The sequence below is a fragment of the Pholis gunnellus genome, assembly GCF_910591455.1.
Source record: "Pholis gunnellus genome assembly, chromosome: 24".
Taxonomy (NCBI): Eukaryota; Metazoa; Chordata; class Actinopteri; order Perciformes; family Pholidae; genus Pholis; species Pholis gunnellus.
In genome coordinates this window covers 2,564,795-2,584,808 of record NC_136551.1, presented here as the reverse complement: position 1 = coordinate 2,584,808, position 20,014 = coordinate 2,564,795, and the positions used below count along the sequence as shown (strand labels likewise).

The 20,014-nt window shown below is 46.9% G+C and overlaps 1 protein-coding gene across 2 annotated transcripts in view; it reads right to left on the bottom strand.

The window, feature by feature from the left end:
- Positions 1 to 423: 423 nt before the first annotated feature.
- Positions 424 to 20,014, bottom strand: part of zeb2b (zinc finger E-box binding homeobox 2b) — a 77,570-nt gene continuing 57,979 nt past the window's right edge. The window contains exons 3-10 of one of the 2 annotated variants that reach the window (XM_079185941.1): positions 18,718 to 18,969; positions 13,578 to 13,646; positions 11,307 to 11,495; positions 10,135 to 10,349; positions 7,187 to 7,295; positions 4,677 to 6,709; positions 2,813 to 2,993; positions 424 to 1,141 (exon numbers count right to left, since the gene is read on the bottom strand). In XM_079185941.1, the coding sequence (XP_079042067.1) occupies positions 570 to 1,141; positions 2,813 to 2,993; positions 4,677 to 6,709; positions 7,187 to 7,295; positions 10,135 to 10,349; positions 11,307 to 11,495; positions 13,578 to 13,646; positions 18,718 to 18,969 (3,620 nt within the window). In that variant the 3' untranslated portion in view covers positions 424 to 569. The remainder of the gene's footprint in view (positions 1,142 to 2,812; positions 2,994 to 4,676; positions 6,710 to 7,186; positions 7,296 to 10,134; positions 10,350 to 11,306; positions 11,496 to 13,577; positions 13,647 to 18,717; positions 18,970 to 20,014) is intronic. The other variant, XM_079185942.1, reaches the window with a different exon arrangement.

The window sequence follows — 20,014 nt, the reverse complement described above, 5'->3', positions numbered from 1 at the left end:
GGTAGGTAGGTAGGTAGGTAGGTGATAACAAAGGTAATATCGAAGGACTGGAGTGCAGACACTACTGCTCTTTTTCCAACACTGTATAAATATATACATAGGCAATACTTTTTATTATTTTTGTTCATGATTATAGAAGCGGAGTGCAATTTGTACAAGTCACTAGTTGTGCTATAAATACTATGGAACACAGGGGGTTTATTTGAGGAGGTTAGCACCACACATATTTTTAGGCCTTAGTACTGTACATTTTTTGAAATGTATTAATTTATTCATTGTTCGGTTTGCATAATGCAGCTTATTTCACAAACCCATGCCTCCCTTCCCTCAACCACCTCCTCCAGATTGACTTTTGAGTCCACGTCTTGTTTCGGCAGACATCTCCCCCCCCCCCCCCCCCCCCCCCCCCCCCCCCGAGGAGTCTGTCAAAGAAAGCTTCCCGGAAGCTTCAGGCACGTGCACGTACGGCTTAAAACACGGCGTTTTAAACCGAGCAGGTAAGAATACTGAACCGAAAGAGAGAAACTTAAAACTCTTAAGATGGGAAGCTTCTGCTATGCCGTCGCCGATTACATGCCATCCTCCATCGTGTCCTCGTGATCCGATTTGGTTTCCGTTTTGCCGTCCAGCGAGCTATCGTCCATCGAGTGCTCTCCGTTCTCTTCCTCGTCCCTCAACGTGTCCGGGTCCGTGTCCATGCTCTTGCTCTCCTCCTCCTCCTCCTCAAACTCGTCGTCCCTCCGTCCAATCTTCACATACGTTCCTTCCACTTCCTTCCGTCCTTCTCTGATCCCTCCGTTCACGGCTTCGTGCCTCATGATGGCCTCGCGCTCCGCCAGCTCCGGGTAACCCTGAGGAGTCATGCCCTGCAAGTAGGCCCGGCTCATCAGCAGCTCCGTGGGCTCCAGGTGGCCCTTCTCGCGGGCCTCCCTCTCGGCCGCCTCCCGCTCCTCGGCCTCCCGCTTGCAGTAGGAGTAGCGGTGGTTCATGTGCTGCGAGTAGGAGCCCGAGTGGGAGAACCTCTTGCCGCACTTGTCGCACTGGTAAGGCTTCTCCCCCGAGTGCAGTCTGGAGTGCTCGATGAGATGGTGTTTGTGTTTGAAGGCTTTCTTGCAGATCTGGCACTGGTGCGGCCGCTTGCCTGCAGAGAAACAAAACAGAGAGCGGGGACGTGAGTCGTCTGTCTCGCTTGTCCTGCTGCTACAACAAATCACACAACAAGTCAGAAGAAAGCAAAACGTTGAGGAAAAACTCTGATGGATTGGATGGCATGGAGCAAAATGACATCACGGTGCATTAAATCCAACTCTGACTTACGACTTAGGGCTATTTGTTTATTCAAATTGCGAGCGCGATGAGAAAGTGCGCTCGCATTCACGGGCCTACATTATGGAAATTCCCTCCCGTGGTTAAAGCATGGAGAAACTCGACCACAACTACTTATTTTAGCCCGCGTGCCACACTGATGAATGCAGCATAAATAAAGTTCTGCAAAGCAAACAAACAGAAGGCGCGACAACGGAGTAAACACATCCGAGATGTGCTGGGGGGGGGGGGGCGCTGAGGGGCTACCCTGCTTATCTCCTAACACAATTCAAGTTCATGGTGACGCCTGGCCCTCCGTTAGGTTTCGGGGCTGCGGCTCCTCCGTCTGCCGAATGTGATGGGACGCTTTGGATGCCAAGGCAGAAATGGGGAAACCCAAGCTGGCCACGAGGGCAGGGTGAGATAGTTTGATGACACGGGGCCATAAACTGTCTGGCTAAATAAACCTCCTCCGGCTTGTGATGTCACACACAGACACGAGCTCAAGTTAAAGCTAAAGTTACCTGCATCTTTTATAAAAAAGCTCCTAATAGCTTTACGAACATGTGAAACAGCTCTTTCTCTCGGCTCACTGCTGCTCAGCACGTGTGGAAATATGGCTGCCTGCCTCCCACAAATCACATGACTCCCCCCTGACACTCCGGTCCACCGGCCAAACGGCTTTCAAACTGCACTCCTGTCCAACATCTGGCCGGTTCAACTGCACTTCTGAGCCTCTTAATACGGTTACAAAAACAACACGCAGCGACAGGAACATGAAAGCGTGGCGTTGTGAGCGAGACGCAGCGACGTGGTGGAGATAACGCGGCTCTCTTCATTTTTTTTAAAGAGTTCGGCGCGCTGTTCTGACGGCGCTCCCTCCCTCCCTCCCCTTTAATGTCCGACCAGATAACACGAAGGCCGCGTGAAGCGCCGAGCGCTCGGATATAGATAGCGGATAAAATAAGTGATGCAACCTCGTGAAAGAGGATCTCTGTATAATAACTATAATGAAAGACTTGTTATCAGCGCTCTGAGGCTTCTGAGCACTGCTCCGCTGATGTGATCTATCGCCAATACCGGGGCCGATAAAGGCATTAGGGGCCTTCTGCTGGCTTTATAAATCTAGGTGAATTGATGTGTGTCTTTAAAGATAGCTAAATGGTTAATACGGCAGGATATGATTGGAAAATAAAGAGCACAATGACTTGAAAAGATAGCTCCCTTTGCCTGCCTACCTGCATTATTACAGATTATACTTTTCTTTCAATCTAAAACACAAAGTGTCTCATTCATTGTCATCTCAACCCTGTCGATGAAGAAGCAGGTTAGGTGTTGGGTTACATATACAATTGAAGGGTCAAACAGAAAAGAAGGAAAGAAGGAGGAAAAAAAGGGGGGGAACATAAAATATATATATTCATAGTGAGAGGATTTGAAAACACAAACATTTAAAACATAAAAAAAAGAAATGGGATTTAAAATAAGGGTCTAGAACAGTATATACCTGTGTGTTCATATTTGTGTCTGAGAAGGGAACTGCTCTTCTGGAATGTTTTGTCGCACAAGTCACACGCGTACATACCACTTTCGGTCTTCTTAATCTTCTTCCGCGACAGACAGGAGTCTGGGTCTGTCATGTCGTCCAGCCCTGACATGTAATCTGGTGTACCGTCGAGCAGGTCCCCCTTCAAAAACACAACCGGGAGAGAAGAGGAGAAGACAAAACACACGCCGTGAATATGCTGCAGGGTGAAGAGCCGAAGTCTATTCTGTTCTTTAGCTTGAGCTCAGAGGAGAGACATGTCTGTTGTTCACATCTTCTAGGTGTTGCTTTGTTACATTTTTACATGATTTTAATATAAATAAACAAAATCCAGAACCCAGAAGACGTCTGTGTCCGTGTGCTTATTGCTAAACATCCATCAGCTGCTGATATGAGCGAAGCATTTAAGGAATAAACGTCTTAATACTGCAATTGTACGATATCTAAGCGTATCTAATAAAAGACGGTCTTTAACTCCCAGCACACAGCAGCGTATAGGCTTCTTATGAAACTTTCACATGCTCCATTATGAAAGCCGTCACAATGGAGCACTGAGTGTGGTCTCATTGAGAGCCGGACGGGTAATTCTGCAAGATTCCTTTAAAAATTCTCTTTTATGATGAAGATTAGTCTCCGGCATGAATTGATGGAGAACAATATTACGACATTAGAGGAAGCCGTTCTTGAAATTGCCGACTCATACGATGATTAGAATCAGAAGGTGCACATAATGCATGTGTGTGTGTGTGTGTGTGTGTGTGAGAGGACAGCTCTGCACTGTGTTTTAAGAAGAGACCACTATCACTCTGCAATCAATTTGAACTAAACGCCCGTAGCTGTATTTTTAAAATCTAATTTAATAACTTAGAATAGGAAACATTATTAATACTTCTTTTTTTTTTTTTCTTCATCAAAATGGTTCCCTCTATGTTAAACAGCCTTCAGCACTCAGTGGTAATGAACATGGAGACGGTGCATTATTAATCCACATGTAGAAGCTCATTTCTGCCGCGGCTCTCTTTTTAAAATGCAGCAAAGTTGCGACGAGGAAATTTCAGAGAAGTGCACGGCTCCGGGGCTCACCTTTGTCATTTTTACAAAGGCCTTTCACCCATATTTAATAACAAAATATCTGAGTTCAGGCCAGCGCTGGAGGAGTCAGGAGCTCTAATGTATTCCACACACACACACACAGGGTGAAATTTACAGTGGAGAGTGGTAACAATTATGGCTTTATTGAGATGAGATTTTAGAGCCAATATCATTCCTCTTATTTATTTGAACCTGATGCTGGTTGAGATTTTGTGCCAATATGTTCCTTTATGCTTACATTGAAGCTTCCAATATAACGATTTTCTTTCACTATTATTGGACAGTTGTTTTTGTAAGTTTTCACAATCTGACGGCTGTAATAAAACACAAATAGGACAGCAACCAATCACTGCTTTCACTCGAGATTAATGAGCAGATCTTATTTTGGAGTCGGTGATGAAACGTCTCCAACAGTTTAAATCAGAGACGTGGCAAATCAGGATAGATAACGATGAATATGATGCTTTATCAAAAGTGTTGATTATCTTGCAGAAGAAACAACTAAAGCTGTCGTCATGCCCTGTTTCCTCCGTGAACTACATTTCACTTTCTCCCACTCGGTCGTGTCACGGCTGTTTATCTGCCTCTCGGTTCAGTTCAGTCTACCTCAGGTGAGCCTTTCTCTCTCATGACTCTGAAGACGTTTCTAATTAGTACAGAAATGAGTTCAGATCATTTTAGGGAATCTGGAGGGAGCCTGGGGCTTTTACAGAACCACAGGTGGCTTATTTACCTGGAAACCTGGTTTCCGCTGGTACTTTCTCCTCTGCTGCATCTCGGCAAAGGTAGCTGCCCCTGCTGCATAAGTGTAGGCCATGTGTGGTAGGAAGCCCATTTGATCCATGCCCGGATAGGGCCTGAGACCCGGGATGCTGGCCTGCATCGGGGCCATGAATGTGGCAGTTGGGAAAGCGCTCTGAGGTGGAAGTGACGTGTACAGGGGTTTGCCGGCGAACGGGTTCATGCCGAAGATGGGGCTAGTGCTTTTTTCAAGGTTTCCGTTGTTGGCGGAGCCTGAGAATTCCTTCTTGAAATAGACCAAGTTCAAAGGCTCTTCGAAGTGCTCTCGAGGAGAGGGGATGCTGTTGTGGTCGATGTTAATGCTGCTGACTTTAGGTCTGCTTCTGACGGTCAGTGCATGCTTGGGTTCCTTCATGAGTCTCGGCAGAGAGAGGTCCAGCGGCTCGGCCTGCAGGTCCTCTGAAGTCAAGCTGTTTGGAGTGTAGGAGCTGCTGTGAGAGTTTTTGGAAGATGTGGAGGACAGATTCAGCGGGGAGGGGGTGTTGCTGCGGGAGTGGTCCAACTTTTCACCTGCGGGTTTGGCGCCGCCGCCGCCGCCGCCGCCGCCGCCGAACTGGTGGTTTTTCAAATGTCTGAGCGGGTTGTCACAGTTGTTAACGTTGTTGTGGAGCTCTGCTATGGAGGGGGAGGTGATGCGGTCAGTAGGTTTCATTAGAGACACAGGTGACCTAGCTGCCATAGAGTCTTTTGGTTGAATGTGGTAGTTATTTGTTCCGATAACCATATCCATGTTGTGCCTGTTCTCTAGTGGTGGGGTTCTGGTAGTGCCGTACTGGTACATCTTTCGCTGCTCGAACCACTCCTTGACAAATTCCTGAGGAAGGCCGACCGCTATGGAGATCTTGAGCAGCTCCTCCGAGTTGGGCTCCATGTTCATGGCGAAATATGCCTTCAGCACAGACATGTGGTCCCTGTAGGGGTGGATGTGCCCAGTGAGTACCTTCTCAGACAACATGGAGGAGGATAAGTGGTTGTTCTTCTCCATGAATATCACTGGTTTGTTGGGCATCAAACTCTCACTGGGCTGCAGCACGGCTTTGATCTCCTCGTTCATTTTACACATGTAGCGTTCGTGCTGATGCAAAGGTATTGGCCCGCTGAAGGATTCCTTGCAAAATTGGCAAGCATAAGGTGTAAACATGTGATTTTCCTGCACCTTCTCCTCCACATTTCCTTCAAGCATGTGGTTGGATTTCTCTCGTTTGATATTGCTAATCTGTCTCTTTGAGTCTGTCGTCAAGCTCTGGAGGCAGGCTTTGGCTTCGTTCACTTTTTCTAACGTGTAGTCGATGATGCTTTTGGTGGCGCCGTTGTGATTGACGAGCGGAAGACCGAGCTGAGCCCCCGACGATGTCAGCGCCTGTTTCTGCTCCTCCACCTGGGACCCCAGCTCCTTCATGTAGGCCTTGAGCCTGGAGAGCTCCTCGGGCTTGCAGTCCATCTTCTGCCTGCACACGGTGTTGTCCACGATCTGGAGAACCTTCTGCACCTCGCTCAGGTTGTTCGCCAGTGGCCCCGGGTAGCACAGGAGCTGCGACTCAAGCCCGGCCAACCCCAGGGAGTGCAAGGGGCTCTGGGCCGTCGAGTTGTGGTGGACCCCCAGCGGGCTGTTCCCTCCCATGCCTCCGTTCATGAACGGTCCGGGAGCACCGTTCCATCCGTGAGACGCCATCATCAGCTTGTAGTCGTTGAAGTCGAGCGGCTCCGTCTTGATGCTCAGGTGGTTGTTGTGGTCGGGGAGGCCGAGCGGCTTGCCGTTCTCCAGCTTCTGCCGCAGCTGGGTGATGGCGGTGTTGGTGGGCGAGGAGGAGGAGGAGGTGGGGGAGGAGCCTGTCTTCATGTTGCTGCGCATCCTGCCATTGACGGCTATCAGGCCAATGCACTTTTTGCTGCTGATGTGCGAGCTGTAGGAGCCTGAGTGGGAGAAACGCTTCTTGCAGTTAGGGCACTCGTACGGTTTTTCACCTGAAACAAGAAATAAATGATCGTAAGATGGCTGATACGAATAACATCTGCACATTAATCGGCATTTACATTTTCAATGTAAATCTAATTTGCTCATTTGTAAAGGCACATTTTACATAAAGGCAACAAGTGAAATATAATAAATGAATATACATGCAGTGCGCAAATAAACTGCCTCACATTTACTAAAGAAAATAAAAGTTTGGTAGAGACAAGTAAGCAATCAAAAAATACTAAATCTGCCTCATTTAGCTCTCATTGTCCCTCACTAATAAACTAATAACTAATATAAGATTTAGCTGATATGCTTCACACACATATACACATTTCTAAGCAAAGATTCTCAACACAGCAGAGTTCAGTGTCCATCAACAGCAGGGAGGGTCCAAAATAAACCGAAAAAGGGATTTCTGCAGATCGATGGTGCTTTTAAAATCATGGGTGTGAATATTCAAAGAGCAGGGCAGCGCTACTCACCGCTGTGAATCCGGAGGTGTTCCTTCAGATGGTGCTTGTATTTGAAGGCCTTGCCACACTCGGTGCATTTGAACTTGCGGTTGCCGGCCGCTTGGTTGAGCAGTTGGTGCTGTTAGAGAGAGAGAGAGAGAGAGAGAGAGAGATTGGTGTTTAGGAAATGCAGTAAATAATCACAACCGGTTGGCTTGACAACAAGTAACAAGCCAAACGGCTCCATTCGCCAGCGGAGCATCTTGGCTTTCTACTCCCACCTCCGTTGAGCGACTACAGGCAGCGGCGGTGATAACACAGAGAATCACATACCTTTTAATTTCCTGGCTCCTCAGCCAAAGGAGGCCATGCCTTTAGAATTTGGCAGCCCAGAAGATAGAATAAATGAAAAGGAGTCTTTTTAGAGCGTTTCCCCTTCATTAGAGGCGCCGATCGGATCTACTTTTCATTAATTTGAGCCTAATCAGTGTGAAAGGTATTCGCAATCCTCTGTGAGCTCTCTCACCCCGCATACCTGTATTCACACCATCTGAATAACACTCTGTACTCCTTCACAACTCTCTAATGCCGTACTGTAATTGGCTCTTTTTTTTAAATGCCTCTTTAATAATGTTAGGATACAGAACAGAGCACATAGGCCCGGCCTTGATTCTCTGTTCAAAGGTAAACCTCCGTTGCAATCCATCAAATTTGCAATTCAAACGAGGCCCGTTCTCTGAAAGGCAACAAAAAAAAAAAATCTAAGTATAATACCCGGCGACAACAACAACAACAACAACAACACAGGGTGTGTAAACCTGACTCTTCCCTCACGAAACAATTCAATCCAAGTGGGAGTTGAAGACGTTAAACGGTTAGTACATTTAAAAAAAAGACACATATTCTCTGAGCTCGCTGGGGGAGGGGGCGCAGAGGCTCCCTCCTCCCAGTTCAGCCTTGACAAATGCTGGGGTGTGTGCTGACTCTACCCACATTCCTGGGGAGACAGATGGTGGCGCGCAGGACACTGGGAGGACTGGGAGGAATTGTTCAAACAGCCCCAACCTTCAAAGATCAAGCAGGGAGAGTCGGGGGCCCCGCCAAGCGCCGGAGAGGGACCCCACCGCTCGTATGTTGCTGAGTTGCATAAACAAACAGCAACAGCTGCTTCGTGCCTCCGCGCCCCCGCCTCCTCCTCCACCTCCACCACCATCCCCTTACTTCCCCCCCGAGGACCCCTGCCCGGTAAAGTTTGGTCTCGCCACCACTGCTAATAAGACACAATCGCTCCGCGCTCTTAATTGTGAATGGCACCAGCAAAATGCTCCGTCTCCTCCTCGTGGCTCGTTGTCGGTGTTGAACGCCACCACTGCTGGTTGTGGGCGGAGACCCGACTGGATGTTTGCATATGTATAACCTCTAATTAGTCATATTTCAGCTAATTGGTTAAGAGGAGGAGGAGTATTAAGGCTTGTAAACACACGAGACAGAAGAGCAGAGCACATGTTTACCTATCAGGACATTATGCTGTATGTTAATCTGATTGCTCCTGAGTTCCTAATTGCCAAATGTACATTTTCTCATGATTACACGTGTCTCCTAAACAAGAGGAAGTGACATCACCTTTGTTGTTTTGTCTCGAATAAAAAAGGAAAAGCTTGAGCAGCGACTAAAGACAGAAAATCTAACTGCGTCCAGGAGAAAAAGTAAACGAGTAAGACATCAAATCAAACACCGCCTCGAGGATTAACTCTTAAACAACACAGCTCATTTACAAATCAAGATAACCGGCTTTGTGGAAGGACCTGCAGTGCTTGAAAAGGCGTCTCTGGCCTTTGACTCTGGAGGGGAGCAGCAACAGCATTGTAATACGAGGATCGGGGACGGCGGCTCACTCGGCCGGCCCATCTGCTCACGTTTACATCCCAGCTGGTAGATCAGGTGAAAGTGCTGGCTGCTGACATCTGATCAAATCAGCCACAGTCTGAGCCTGTCATTCTCGCTTCAGAGAGCACAACACAACACCCACGACCTGCGACTGAACACGGAGCAGCGTCGGCGTACGTGATGTCACGTGTGATCGGCTGATCTACTTTACATTACGAGGCTTTTCACAGGACGAAGTCAAAATAAGACATCAAAGAAGAGTATTTCTCTCCTTTTTTGTACCTTTTTCCTGGAGGTTTTAAATGAAAAATGTACTAAACAGAGCCCTTACATTTAAAAGATTAACTTACATCCGTTGCATTTTTTAAAACAAATTCCTCACTTATAAACATCTCCTCTCAAATTTACTGCTCAATTTTAGTTCACTGAGAAGTTATAATTATCCCCCAATGTGCGAAAACTCTGTAAGCGTGCAATTTTTTTTTTTTGCCACAATCTATCTCGCCCCCCCCATCTTCAACTTAAAGCTGACAAGCGAGTTAAACACCCGTGACTGCTGGATGTGTTTTCACCTCACAGGACTTTAAGGTGATTCATGCTAACTGCCAGCAGATTCACATTATATTTCAGACATATAGGATATAAATCGCTCCAGAAAATTCAAGTATACACAGATGTTTATGCAGTGCATGAAATTAGAAGTGGGGGGAGGGGCGGGGTTTGATGGAGCACTACTGCAGGCTGCACCAGAAGAACATTAAAGGCCAGGAGTGAAGTGAAGTTAAGGAGCTGATAAAAATTTCCAAATTGGAAATTCACACAATCATTCGATCGTGAACACGAGACTGGAAAATTATATCAGGGAGGGCCATCAAAAACCCATTTAGGGCCTCAATTAAAGTTATTACCATTAAAGGATCTGCATCTTCAAAATGCCATGAAAAATTAATAATGATTGCCAATCAGAAAAAAATGATCTGTCTTCTCTGAGGGATCAGAGCACATTAGAAATGGGACAGGGAGGAGGAGGAGGAGAATAAACAGAGAGAGAAGTGAAGGATGAAGAAGAACAAAATGGAAATCCTCCTAACCTGGTCCCTTGCGGGCTTGTGTGTGGCCATATGCCGCTCAAGCTGAGTGCGGTAAGCAAACGTGTAGTTGCACAGGGGGCAGGCGAAGTTCTCCTCGTTCTTCTCATGGCGGTACTTGATGTGCTCCTTCAGCGATGTCAAACGCTTGTAGCCCCGGTCGCAGTAGGGGCAGGTCAACAGTTGGGCGAAGGCATCTGGCGTTCCAGGTGGCAGGTCTGCACAGGAGACAGCGGGAGGAGGGAGGGAGGAGGGAGGGGGGAGGGAGGAGGAAAGGGAAGGGAAAGCGGGCCAAAAGGTCAGCGAATCAATGGCAGCTAACGGGCGGGCTGCCCAGAGTGGTATGGGAGTTATCTCTGCAATCTGCTCCACATGAGAGCCCCAGTGTCAGGCTGGCATCCGCTGCACTACGACCTCCTCCCCACCCTCACACACACACACACACACACACACACACACACACACACACAGCACTCCGTCTCACTTTCTTTGACATAGTAACAAACACATGACACAGTCAGTACACAAACACACAGATACATGTACGGCACCACATGTGGACTGACACACAGATGCCTAATAACTGCTTTAAACAGCCCTCCACTTTCTAACGCCGTTCCCACCGAACACGTTCATCACGTCTGCAACATGAATCATGAGCTCATTCCAATTCAACCCCCCCCCCCCCCCCCCCCCCCCCCTCCCTCCCTCCGGGCCGCTTCAGAGGTGCGCTATCTGATTTCAAGCCCCTGCCCAGCTGTTGCTTAAGACGGTAGGTAAACACCAAGGCATCCGGTGAATCTGTGGGACCAACAGCTGCCCGGTTGTGTCAGCGGGAAGAGCTGCTGCTCTGACCAGACTCCCTTTCTTTCTTTCTTTCTTAACCTTTGCTGGTACAAGGGAGCTTTTATGCTACGAGGAGGAGGCCACAGTGAATATCAATGAATTAAATATTAAAGGAATTGTGAAAAGGATCTTTTAAAATAGTCAATATGGTGCAAAAAACTATGTTTTTTAAAATATTTGAAAGCTAGACTGTAACTTTAAATTACAATCACTAATGTTAGCCACCATGAGCTAACTTTAGATACGGACTCAACACTCCTTCCCTGACTTGGTGCCTCTGAGGAGTTGGACCAGCAGACCCCTCCCACAGCCCCTGATGGGATTCTTACCGTTCTCCTCTGGACCGGTGGCCTCCGGCGTGCCCAGGCGGGACAGCTCCTCCGGGGCTTCTGGGTAGATGATGGCGGTGTCGCCCCGCTGCAGGTACTCCGCGATGCTCACCACGTGGCTGTCGCCGTCGTCCAGCTTCCGCTTGGCGAAGAAGTCCTCGAACTCTGAAGTGCAATCGACGCTCTTGACTGAAGGAAGAGAGGAAGAGAGTCGGTGAAGGAGGAGAACAACAGAGACAGAACGGGCGAGGAATAAATCGGATTCATTTCTTCCCCTGAGAAATGTCTTACAGAGGGATATTGGGAACATCTTGGTGGAAATGCGATGAGGACCGCCACCCTAAAACATTACAGCCGTGCTTTGGGGAGAATACATCTAAATTACTGGGTTTGCTTGTCACGCCATGCCGGCTAAAATAAGAATTGTAACTTAATCCGGACAAAAGTCAGAGATGAACGAGCTACCATGAGCTGCTGAGGAGCGACGTGTCAAAAAACTTCACTGACCAAATTTACTCATGACATTAAATCAGATTTAGAGTTTAGGGCTGTAAAATAAAAAAGGAAACACACACACACACATACTGTATATATACATATACATGCATACACAAGCCGGGCTTAATCAGCAACAGAGCCACGTCTCTTTGTATCGACTTTCACATATAAGGTCAATCAAGAGACTGTGGCTTTTGTTGATTCTGTGTTGAACAGATTACCGGGGCCAAACCACAAACCGGCGCAAAAAAAAAGAGAGAGAAGAGGGGAAAAGAGAGAGACATGCTTTGCCGTAGCTGAGCAGAATGTATCTTAAGCCAGCCAAAGTGCTGAGGCCACACAATGCGTTTTCTACAATTATTTCCCAGTCCCTTCTCTTCAGGGAAACTCTTAAGCTGCAGTGTGGAGATAGCTGCCTCCAAAAAACAAACCGGAGCTAAAAGAAATCAGCAGCCTTCATTAGTCAAGGGGATGGCTGACTTTCAAAACACACACACACACACACACACAAACACACACACACTGTTTACAACCTGGAGAAATTCTGGAGGCTGTTTGGCTGTATCGAACCAAAAAAGCGAGTGACGTCTCATCAGACTTCATCCCCTGTTAATTAGGCTTTTAGTCTGCGAGCCAAGGTGAGGTTTAAAGAGCGATTTGTTCGGCCGTGATGACTTTGCGGTCCAATTTGCGAAAGGTCAAGGTAGTAGATATTTGGTTGTCAAAAATGGCACCGAAATGTCATCGGATGCCAATGGATTGCTTTTGATAACTGTGATCGCATGATATACAGCGTTCTCATTAGATGACTGCAGCTTCTGAAGCTAATTGTGAGAGTGTCTTTAAGCTGTTATTTCAGATTGACTGATGACATAAACATAAAAACCATTAGGGTAAATACATTTTATTCAGGGTTTCTACCAATGCAACTTCCAGGCTTCAGAAAAGGTATAAATGTAAAATGTTTCTTTAAGAAGAAACAACCATCTGTTCTCCCAGTGAAGGAGGAAATCACCTGGATCAAAGTGTGCTTTGGCACCAGGACGTGATCAAACTGCTCATGTCTTTAAATGAAATCACATGTGATCGAGTGGCGGCGAGCAGCCGTGCCACGGTATTGTTTCCAAAACTCTTTTTAAGCAGCGAAAATGGAAAACATTTGCTGTGCTTGAATTGTCAGAAAAGAGAGAGAGAAGTGAAGAAGAAAAAGTAATCGTAATTAAAGCTGAAGGGAGGGCTTTGAGGCAGGGCTGCGTGGCGTTCTGTGGGGCGAGTTTGGTTTGCCATAACAGCGTCCGGGGCCAATTGTCAGGGTGGCCAGGATGATATCATGGAAGGGAGGGGTGTGTGGCTGCAAATCAGCTTCGGTGGCTTAATGAAAAATGGCAGGTAGGGTTCGGTTCCACCAGGAGTCGGCAACGGGACACAAACACACACTGAGGCTCACTGAGCTCACGAATCTGAGGTTGTTTCCCCCTTAAATAACCATAAATCTGGACGTAAAGTTTTTAAATATACCCGGCTGGAATGTTTTGAAGGGAGGGAGACACGTTTAAGCTTTTTATCATCCGTGTGACCTTTGTGCTAGAAACCCCTTAAGGTTCTGAAAGAAACTGTGAACTTAAGCAACCCGTGACGAGATGTTGCAAGTAGAGGTTGCTTAGTTTTTAAGGGGTCACGGGTCAAAAAGATTGGGACAGACTGATTGAAAGCGTGTCGCAAGGAACAGAAAGTTCACTGCAAGAGAACAGGGCACATGTGCAGTCAACTCACCTGTACCGTTTCCAACTGCCTGCAAGGTGGCATCAGGCCCCAGGGTGTCAAAATCATCTTTTATTTCATCTGCACGGAAACAGAGAAGAAGACAAAAGGGGGTGTGGGGGGGAGAGAGAGAGGGGGAGGGGTGAGTACCTCGGTGCACCATGCAAACCAACAAATGCAGACAATGAGGCCTTTAAGAAGAAGGTATAGAGAAAGCAATAAAGGCACCGCTGTGCATCGCGGCGCGCCACGGCTTTGTTCAGCATGCTTAATGAATGCTATCGTCTGGGCCAGGCAGTGACTTATTTACCTTTAACATGACAACAAGCGGTGGGGGAGGCGAAGAAAGCTTCAATCGCCAAACAGAGCGATTAAATACAACACGGAGCACATCCACCTGAGCAATCATAGAGCTCCAGCCAACACGCAGGCTGAGCTTATTACTCCCTGGCTGTGACGCCGCTGCAATCCTCCGCATGCAGGATCACGCTTGTTTTTTATCATATGTCATTTGGTGGATGCTTTTTCTCCGAAGCAGCCAGGGAGTATTGCGAGCGCACACATTCTTTTGATTTGCCACAGCGCTAGCGGAGAGTTTGTGCCTCGCTACCGACTGAACGGAATACAACCCTGAACCACAAATTAAGAGTTTTAGTTGCACAAACATTTCTCCAGGGGCAGAGCTGCTTCGGAGGGCAGAAATAAACCTCATTGGTTGGGGTAAACCTCAGGTGGGTGGAGACAAAGAATGAATGTTCTCTGGTAAAAGTATGTTAGACTGAAGCCCGATGAAATGGGATACAGGTTGAGAACCACCAATCCAGACGTCTAATCAATACTTAGAATCCTCTGGCTTTTTGGTTCCACCCATGAACCAATCGGGATATTTCTGCCTCCCAGAGGAACCCTGGTTCTGTGAAACGTTTGCCTGACCGACCCTCCAGGAGCATTGGTTTAAACAGAGCATGTTCTCACTGCCAATCAGGATAATGGCACCCGGGCTGTGCAGGCGGGCGCATAGCGTCCTGGCACAGGTGAGGACGTGGCAGTAAATAAACGGTGGATTGACAGGCTCATAAACAAAACCCTCTTCTGACAAATCCATCCCTCCACGGTCGACAGGAGGACACTGACTGGACAATCAGCTTAAGAAGTCCCTGGTCCCTCCTTCCTGCCTCGTCGGTAAAAATTAAATCAAGGTGCTTCCGAGAACATGGGGGCTTTGTGTTTAAAAAGAAAAAAAGAAAAGAAAAGGGGAACAAAAAACCTGCATTGTGTTCCTCAACGCGCATCTGTTCTTGCTCTGCTGCTGCTGCAAGGACGTTACAAGTGTTGCATTGTGAAGATTTCTGTTTTTTTTTCCTACAGTCCACAGCAGGATCTGATGTATCCGACTCTCCCGTAGCTATTAAACCAAGATGAGCGCCTACATTACAGAAACCTGGCTGAGATATTACAGGAAAGGTGGTGGGTGTATTGTTTATAATAATGTTATCCTGCTACACAAAGGCCAGAAGCAAAACACTTTTTTTATTTTTAGTTGAACACAATGGGTTTAATAGTTGTGGAATGCATTCTAAGCCTTGCAATTCCGGGTTTTCTTGAAATTAAAGATTTGGCTTCTGCGGTGAAATGATAAATACCCCTGTCAATGGCTTCATAGAATAATGACAGACTCTTCTGGAGGGGTATGTCCTAGTTTAACTTTCCCCTTGCTAGGAATTTTCTTTCCCTTCTTCTCTTTTTTTTTTTTTTTTTTTTGGTACATTTGATTGCACGTCTGCCAAACAGCATCCAAACCACAGTTGCAGTATGAGAAAATGAATGGGTTTCAAACAGCATAAATTAAACTATGACAAAACAAAACAGATAAAAAACAAAACCTCCACCACAGATTAAAAATATACCCTCTGGTATCAGATATCAGCGTGCATGAAAAAACTCCTGAACACGGTCAAAACTCCCTCACATTTCCGTGTCCTCGTAGGCACCGTGTTTGCTTTGGGTAATCACATTTGGCTGCATACTTTTGGTCTGACGCAAGGGGATGACCAGTGGGATTTACTGGCCCTCCACTCTCCCCTATTTACCTTGGAGAACTTTTGTTATCTGTGGTCTGAAGGGAGGGATGGCTGCTTCCAGTAGGAGGTAGGCTAATACCACGTACACCTCACCGCTACGGCCTCTGGCACACATACATGCTTTAAAGCCGGTGCTGAGCTGCAGTCAAAGTGTCATTGTAGGAGACTGCTGCAGGGCTTCCTGTGCACACACGTTCTATAAGACATGACCAACTTCATGGCTTTGTCTCTTAAAGTTTCAAAAATGTTCACAAGATTTCAAAAATGTCACAAGTAAAAAAAAAAGAGGAAAAAGAGAGCGGTTTGATTTCTTCAAGAGTCCTTTATGCCACAAAAATGTGCCTATTTTGGGTGGTGGAGAACATTTTGCCCTGAATGCTGGAAAAGTGTGTTTTGTCAGTAGTAAATCACAGAGGACGTGAGGCAGTAAGGTACACACCTCCTTGAGGAGCGATGTTGAGGTTTGAGACTCAGGAGGAGTCCAGAATACCTTGGCCAGACCGTAATTCCACCTATTTTCATAGCAGCTCTGTTGCTGTTTATTTTGAAAACATTCCTATTTTTATGGCCGGTCACCGCAGTCGCTTTAAAGTCCTGCCTTTGTGCGTTCAGACTCGCTTCTCCTGAATCCGTCTAGTGTGCGAACACACAATAGCCTCACAATCTCAGACGGGGAGAGAGATTTGATTAAAGCAGGTTTATGAAAGCTGATGCCGTCTCTGATATTTTTACACTGAGGTTGTCAACAGCAGATATTTTGTGTCAATGTTCCATCCCTTCAGATTTGAGCGTTTTGCAGCCAAAGAATACAGAGTTTTTTTTAATTCTTGGCAGGGTGGAAAAGCATCTGATACGCAGCACTTACTGAAAGATGTGGGAAACTCCTGGACGCACTAGGTGTTTAAATGGCAAAGGAATAACTCCAAAACTTGATAAATGTGCAAAGACAACAAGAACCACTGTTTTATCAAAAACAGAGGGACACATTTGGCTGAAATGTCTAATTTTTATTCTAATATCTTGTCTGGAGGATGGAGCAAAAGTGCTTCTATAGCTCTGTAAAGAAGAGCCATTTCTCCAGCCTGCGATCGCTGCGATGTAGAATCAGAAATCCTTCTGACGCCCCGGAGAGAGGAGTTCAAGAAGGGCGAAGGGAGAACGCAGGTGATTTATTTGAAAATGTCTGTCAGTGATAATGATGTCACGCTTTCCAGCACATCGCGTCCAGCCTCAATGTGGGATGAAGGAATGTCAAGGACAACGCCAGACACAAGACTCTGATTGTGCCCTGGAATCAGAAGAGGCTCCGGTGATAAACTCTGTCTTTCTTTCTTTCTTTTAAATGTAATAGTTATGTCTCAGAAGATCATCTCGGCTGAGTTGCTCTGTCGCTTGAGACGCGTTTAAAGACGTGAAACTCGTCCGTGGAGGGCCCGGTTGCGTTTGTCCACACTTCTGTGGGGCTTTTACTGCAATTTCAAAACTTCTGAGGAAATCCACTCACACTTCCAAGACGTAAAAACTCTTGATAGGGGAGTGACGACCAAATCAGTCCGAGTAGGAAGGAGGTGGGGGGGGGGGGGGGGGTGCTAACTTATCTCAGGCCTAAGTTATGTGCTGAGGTATCACTGCAGACACTTAGGCACCGAGGAAGAAAAAACAGGCTGGGAAACACAGCACCCGCAAGATTGGGAAAGAGACTCCCAAACGCTCTAATGAACTTGACTTGCTCTCCGGAATATGTCAGACACTTTATCACACAAGAAGCATATTATCTGGGAATTGCAACATAGTTGAATTACAGACATTATGGCACCGCGGGTCTTTATCAAATAAACAATTACCGTATGCAACGACAGCTTGTTTATCCTTTATCTTGATTTATTTACCAAACTGTCTTTTCTTCCTCCCTTTAAGGAGCCAATGTGAACCGCTATTTAGGAGAAGCGAATGTTGATACCCACTAAGTTTTTTCTTCATCCCTAATAAATGTGTAATTTTCCCCCGTATTAAAATTTAAGACTGCTGAATGTTCCCCCGTTTTTCGGCAGCGTGCACAGCTAGTTCATTAGCAGAAATGAATAGCGAGGCCCAGCTCATTTAAATTGGCTGTCTTACATGACTTCTCGCCATACTCTGTTCCTGTCACATGCTTCCAAGAATCATTGACTCTTATTATACATGTAAATGGCTATCATAAAAATAAAAATTTCATTTAAGATTGTTAATGACTTTTTGCAGCAGTCTGGCTTCCTTTAATGATTATACCCTGCCCCCTAATTAAAAGTATTTATCTTTCAAGCATCCGTGACTGGGGCCCCCGCAATCTGAGTTGCTCAACAAAAGACGATAAGTCAGTCAGGTTTGAGGAGGCATCACCTGCCTGGGATTAAGCAGCTTGTTAGGGAGGAGGCATTACAGGCATCAGTCACTGCTGTAACACCATAAACACTGATACACTGTGAGTAAAAGTAGCCTCACATGTCTTGCATCTCCTGCAGACTGAAACATTGAATCATATCGACCACATTCTCAACTCCTGGTGCTTTTCATTTTCTGCAGCTCACGGGCTTTTGCATTTTTTTTTTTGTGAGGTTCTACATTAGTGCAAATATTTTTTGTTGTCTGGCTCAGAGCAGGACTTTTCTCTAAGCATGAACCAAATGGTCCCTGTCGCTCACAGAGAAACTGTTTATCGTGTCTGTCTGTCTGAGGGAGCATCGCGGGGGCTTCGCCGTCAGACCCGGCTCAAGCAGCGTTTGCACAGCGCTCCGTGGGGTTTGTTTGAGTCTACTCGGGCACCAGATGGGGGGGGTTTACGGCATAAGACGACACCACGAGTGGCAGGATGTGCACACATTTGCAATAAAGTATCTGAGAATCAGCTTAGTGGTAGCTTTTGTGATTGACGGCTCACCTGAACCCCACACATGTGGTAGAGCAGACAGAACAAAAGAAAAATGATTCGTTGAGAATATCGTCACCCTTAAATCTGCAGGTCGTGTTTCTCAGACATCACGTTTTGGATCAAATGGTGTTCTTGTCTGCAGCATCTGACTCGAGACACTCACCAGTACCGTCGACGGAGGCACTCAGCATGTCGTTGTCGGGCCAGATGTGCTCCACGCCGCTGTCCCTCATCTCGTCCTCCTCTTCCTCCTTGGTCAGCAGGCCGTGGCTCTCGGCGCGCGGCGAGGCCTCCGGGTTGGTGAGGCTGGCCGGGCTGCCCGTGCCGTTGATCAGGGCGTCTTCCTCGGACACCGGCAGCTTGTCCTCCTCCTCCGTCTCTGAGCCCGTCTCCACCACATTCTCGTAGTTCAGAGCTGTTACAGAAAGAGAGACAAAGGAAGCTCAGTACGGAGTTTTAGGAAAGGACAGCAGAGAAATAACCGGGTGTTTTACTGCAGCGATAATCCCTGTGATCTGATACGGTTAGCTTTCACATTTTTCATATTTCTAAACGCGCTGGTCATTACTGGCAGCTTGTAATGTTATTGATTGAGGAATGTGGGCGTGCACCAGTTTAGAGTGTCAGCTGAGTGATTAAACTCTAAACATAAATGACAGAGGAATCGGAAAAAGGATTTAGACTTGTTTTGGAAATTGAGGTTTATTCCCAGATTAAAAAGGTCACCCCACATCACTGCTCGGTCCAAGGCGTAGGCACTTCTTTCTTTTTTTTTGGGTTACACCCTAATTACAGCATCCGCGACTGGAATCTGTGACTGAACCACAGCGGTGGGCAGACAGCTGTCGAGGAGATGCGAGCCAAAATAGCCACTAATTTTCAGTCCTGCTCACATGCCGCGGATGCCAACGAGCTGCACCTTTCAGGACGGCTCTGCTCCGGAGCATACCCGTCACGTTTCAGATGCTCCGCATAGCTCACGCTGTATTACTAATGTCGTTGCAATGCATGCAAAAAGCTTAACCTATAGTCGTTTAGATTATTCATCACATGTACCCCTCTCGGATGTCTTCACATTTGCATCGCCGGTGAACCATGAACATAAATATAAATGTTTCCCAACATATGAAAATATGACAGAACCTTGAGGCCTATTGAGTGCACACATTCAAGGAGGTACAGGCTGACACACACACACACACACACTTAAAACTCCAGAGGAGCATCCACAGGGCCCGCCCGCTCCCACAACACCCAGGTCCCAGACATATGCCTGCTTTTCTTAAAATAGACGGCCTGTAAATAAGGGCTGTGAACTCAATCAAAGGTGGCTCGCGTGCAAATTAGTCACCAACGTCGGCAGGTTCTCAGCGCATGCTCGCCGCAGCGTAAATCGTGGCGGAAGAGGACGTCAGAGGACGTCAGAGGACTCATTGGAGGAGTGCAGATGGAGCGCCGGG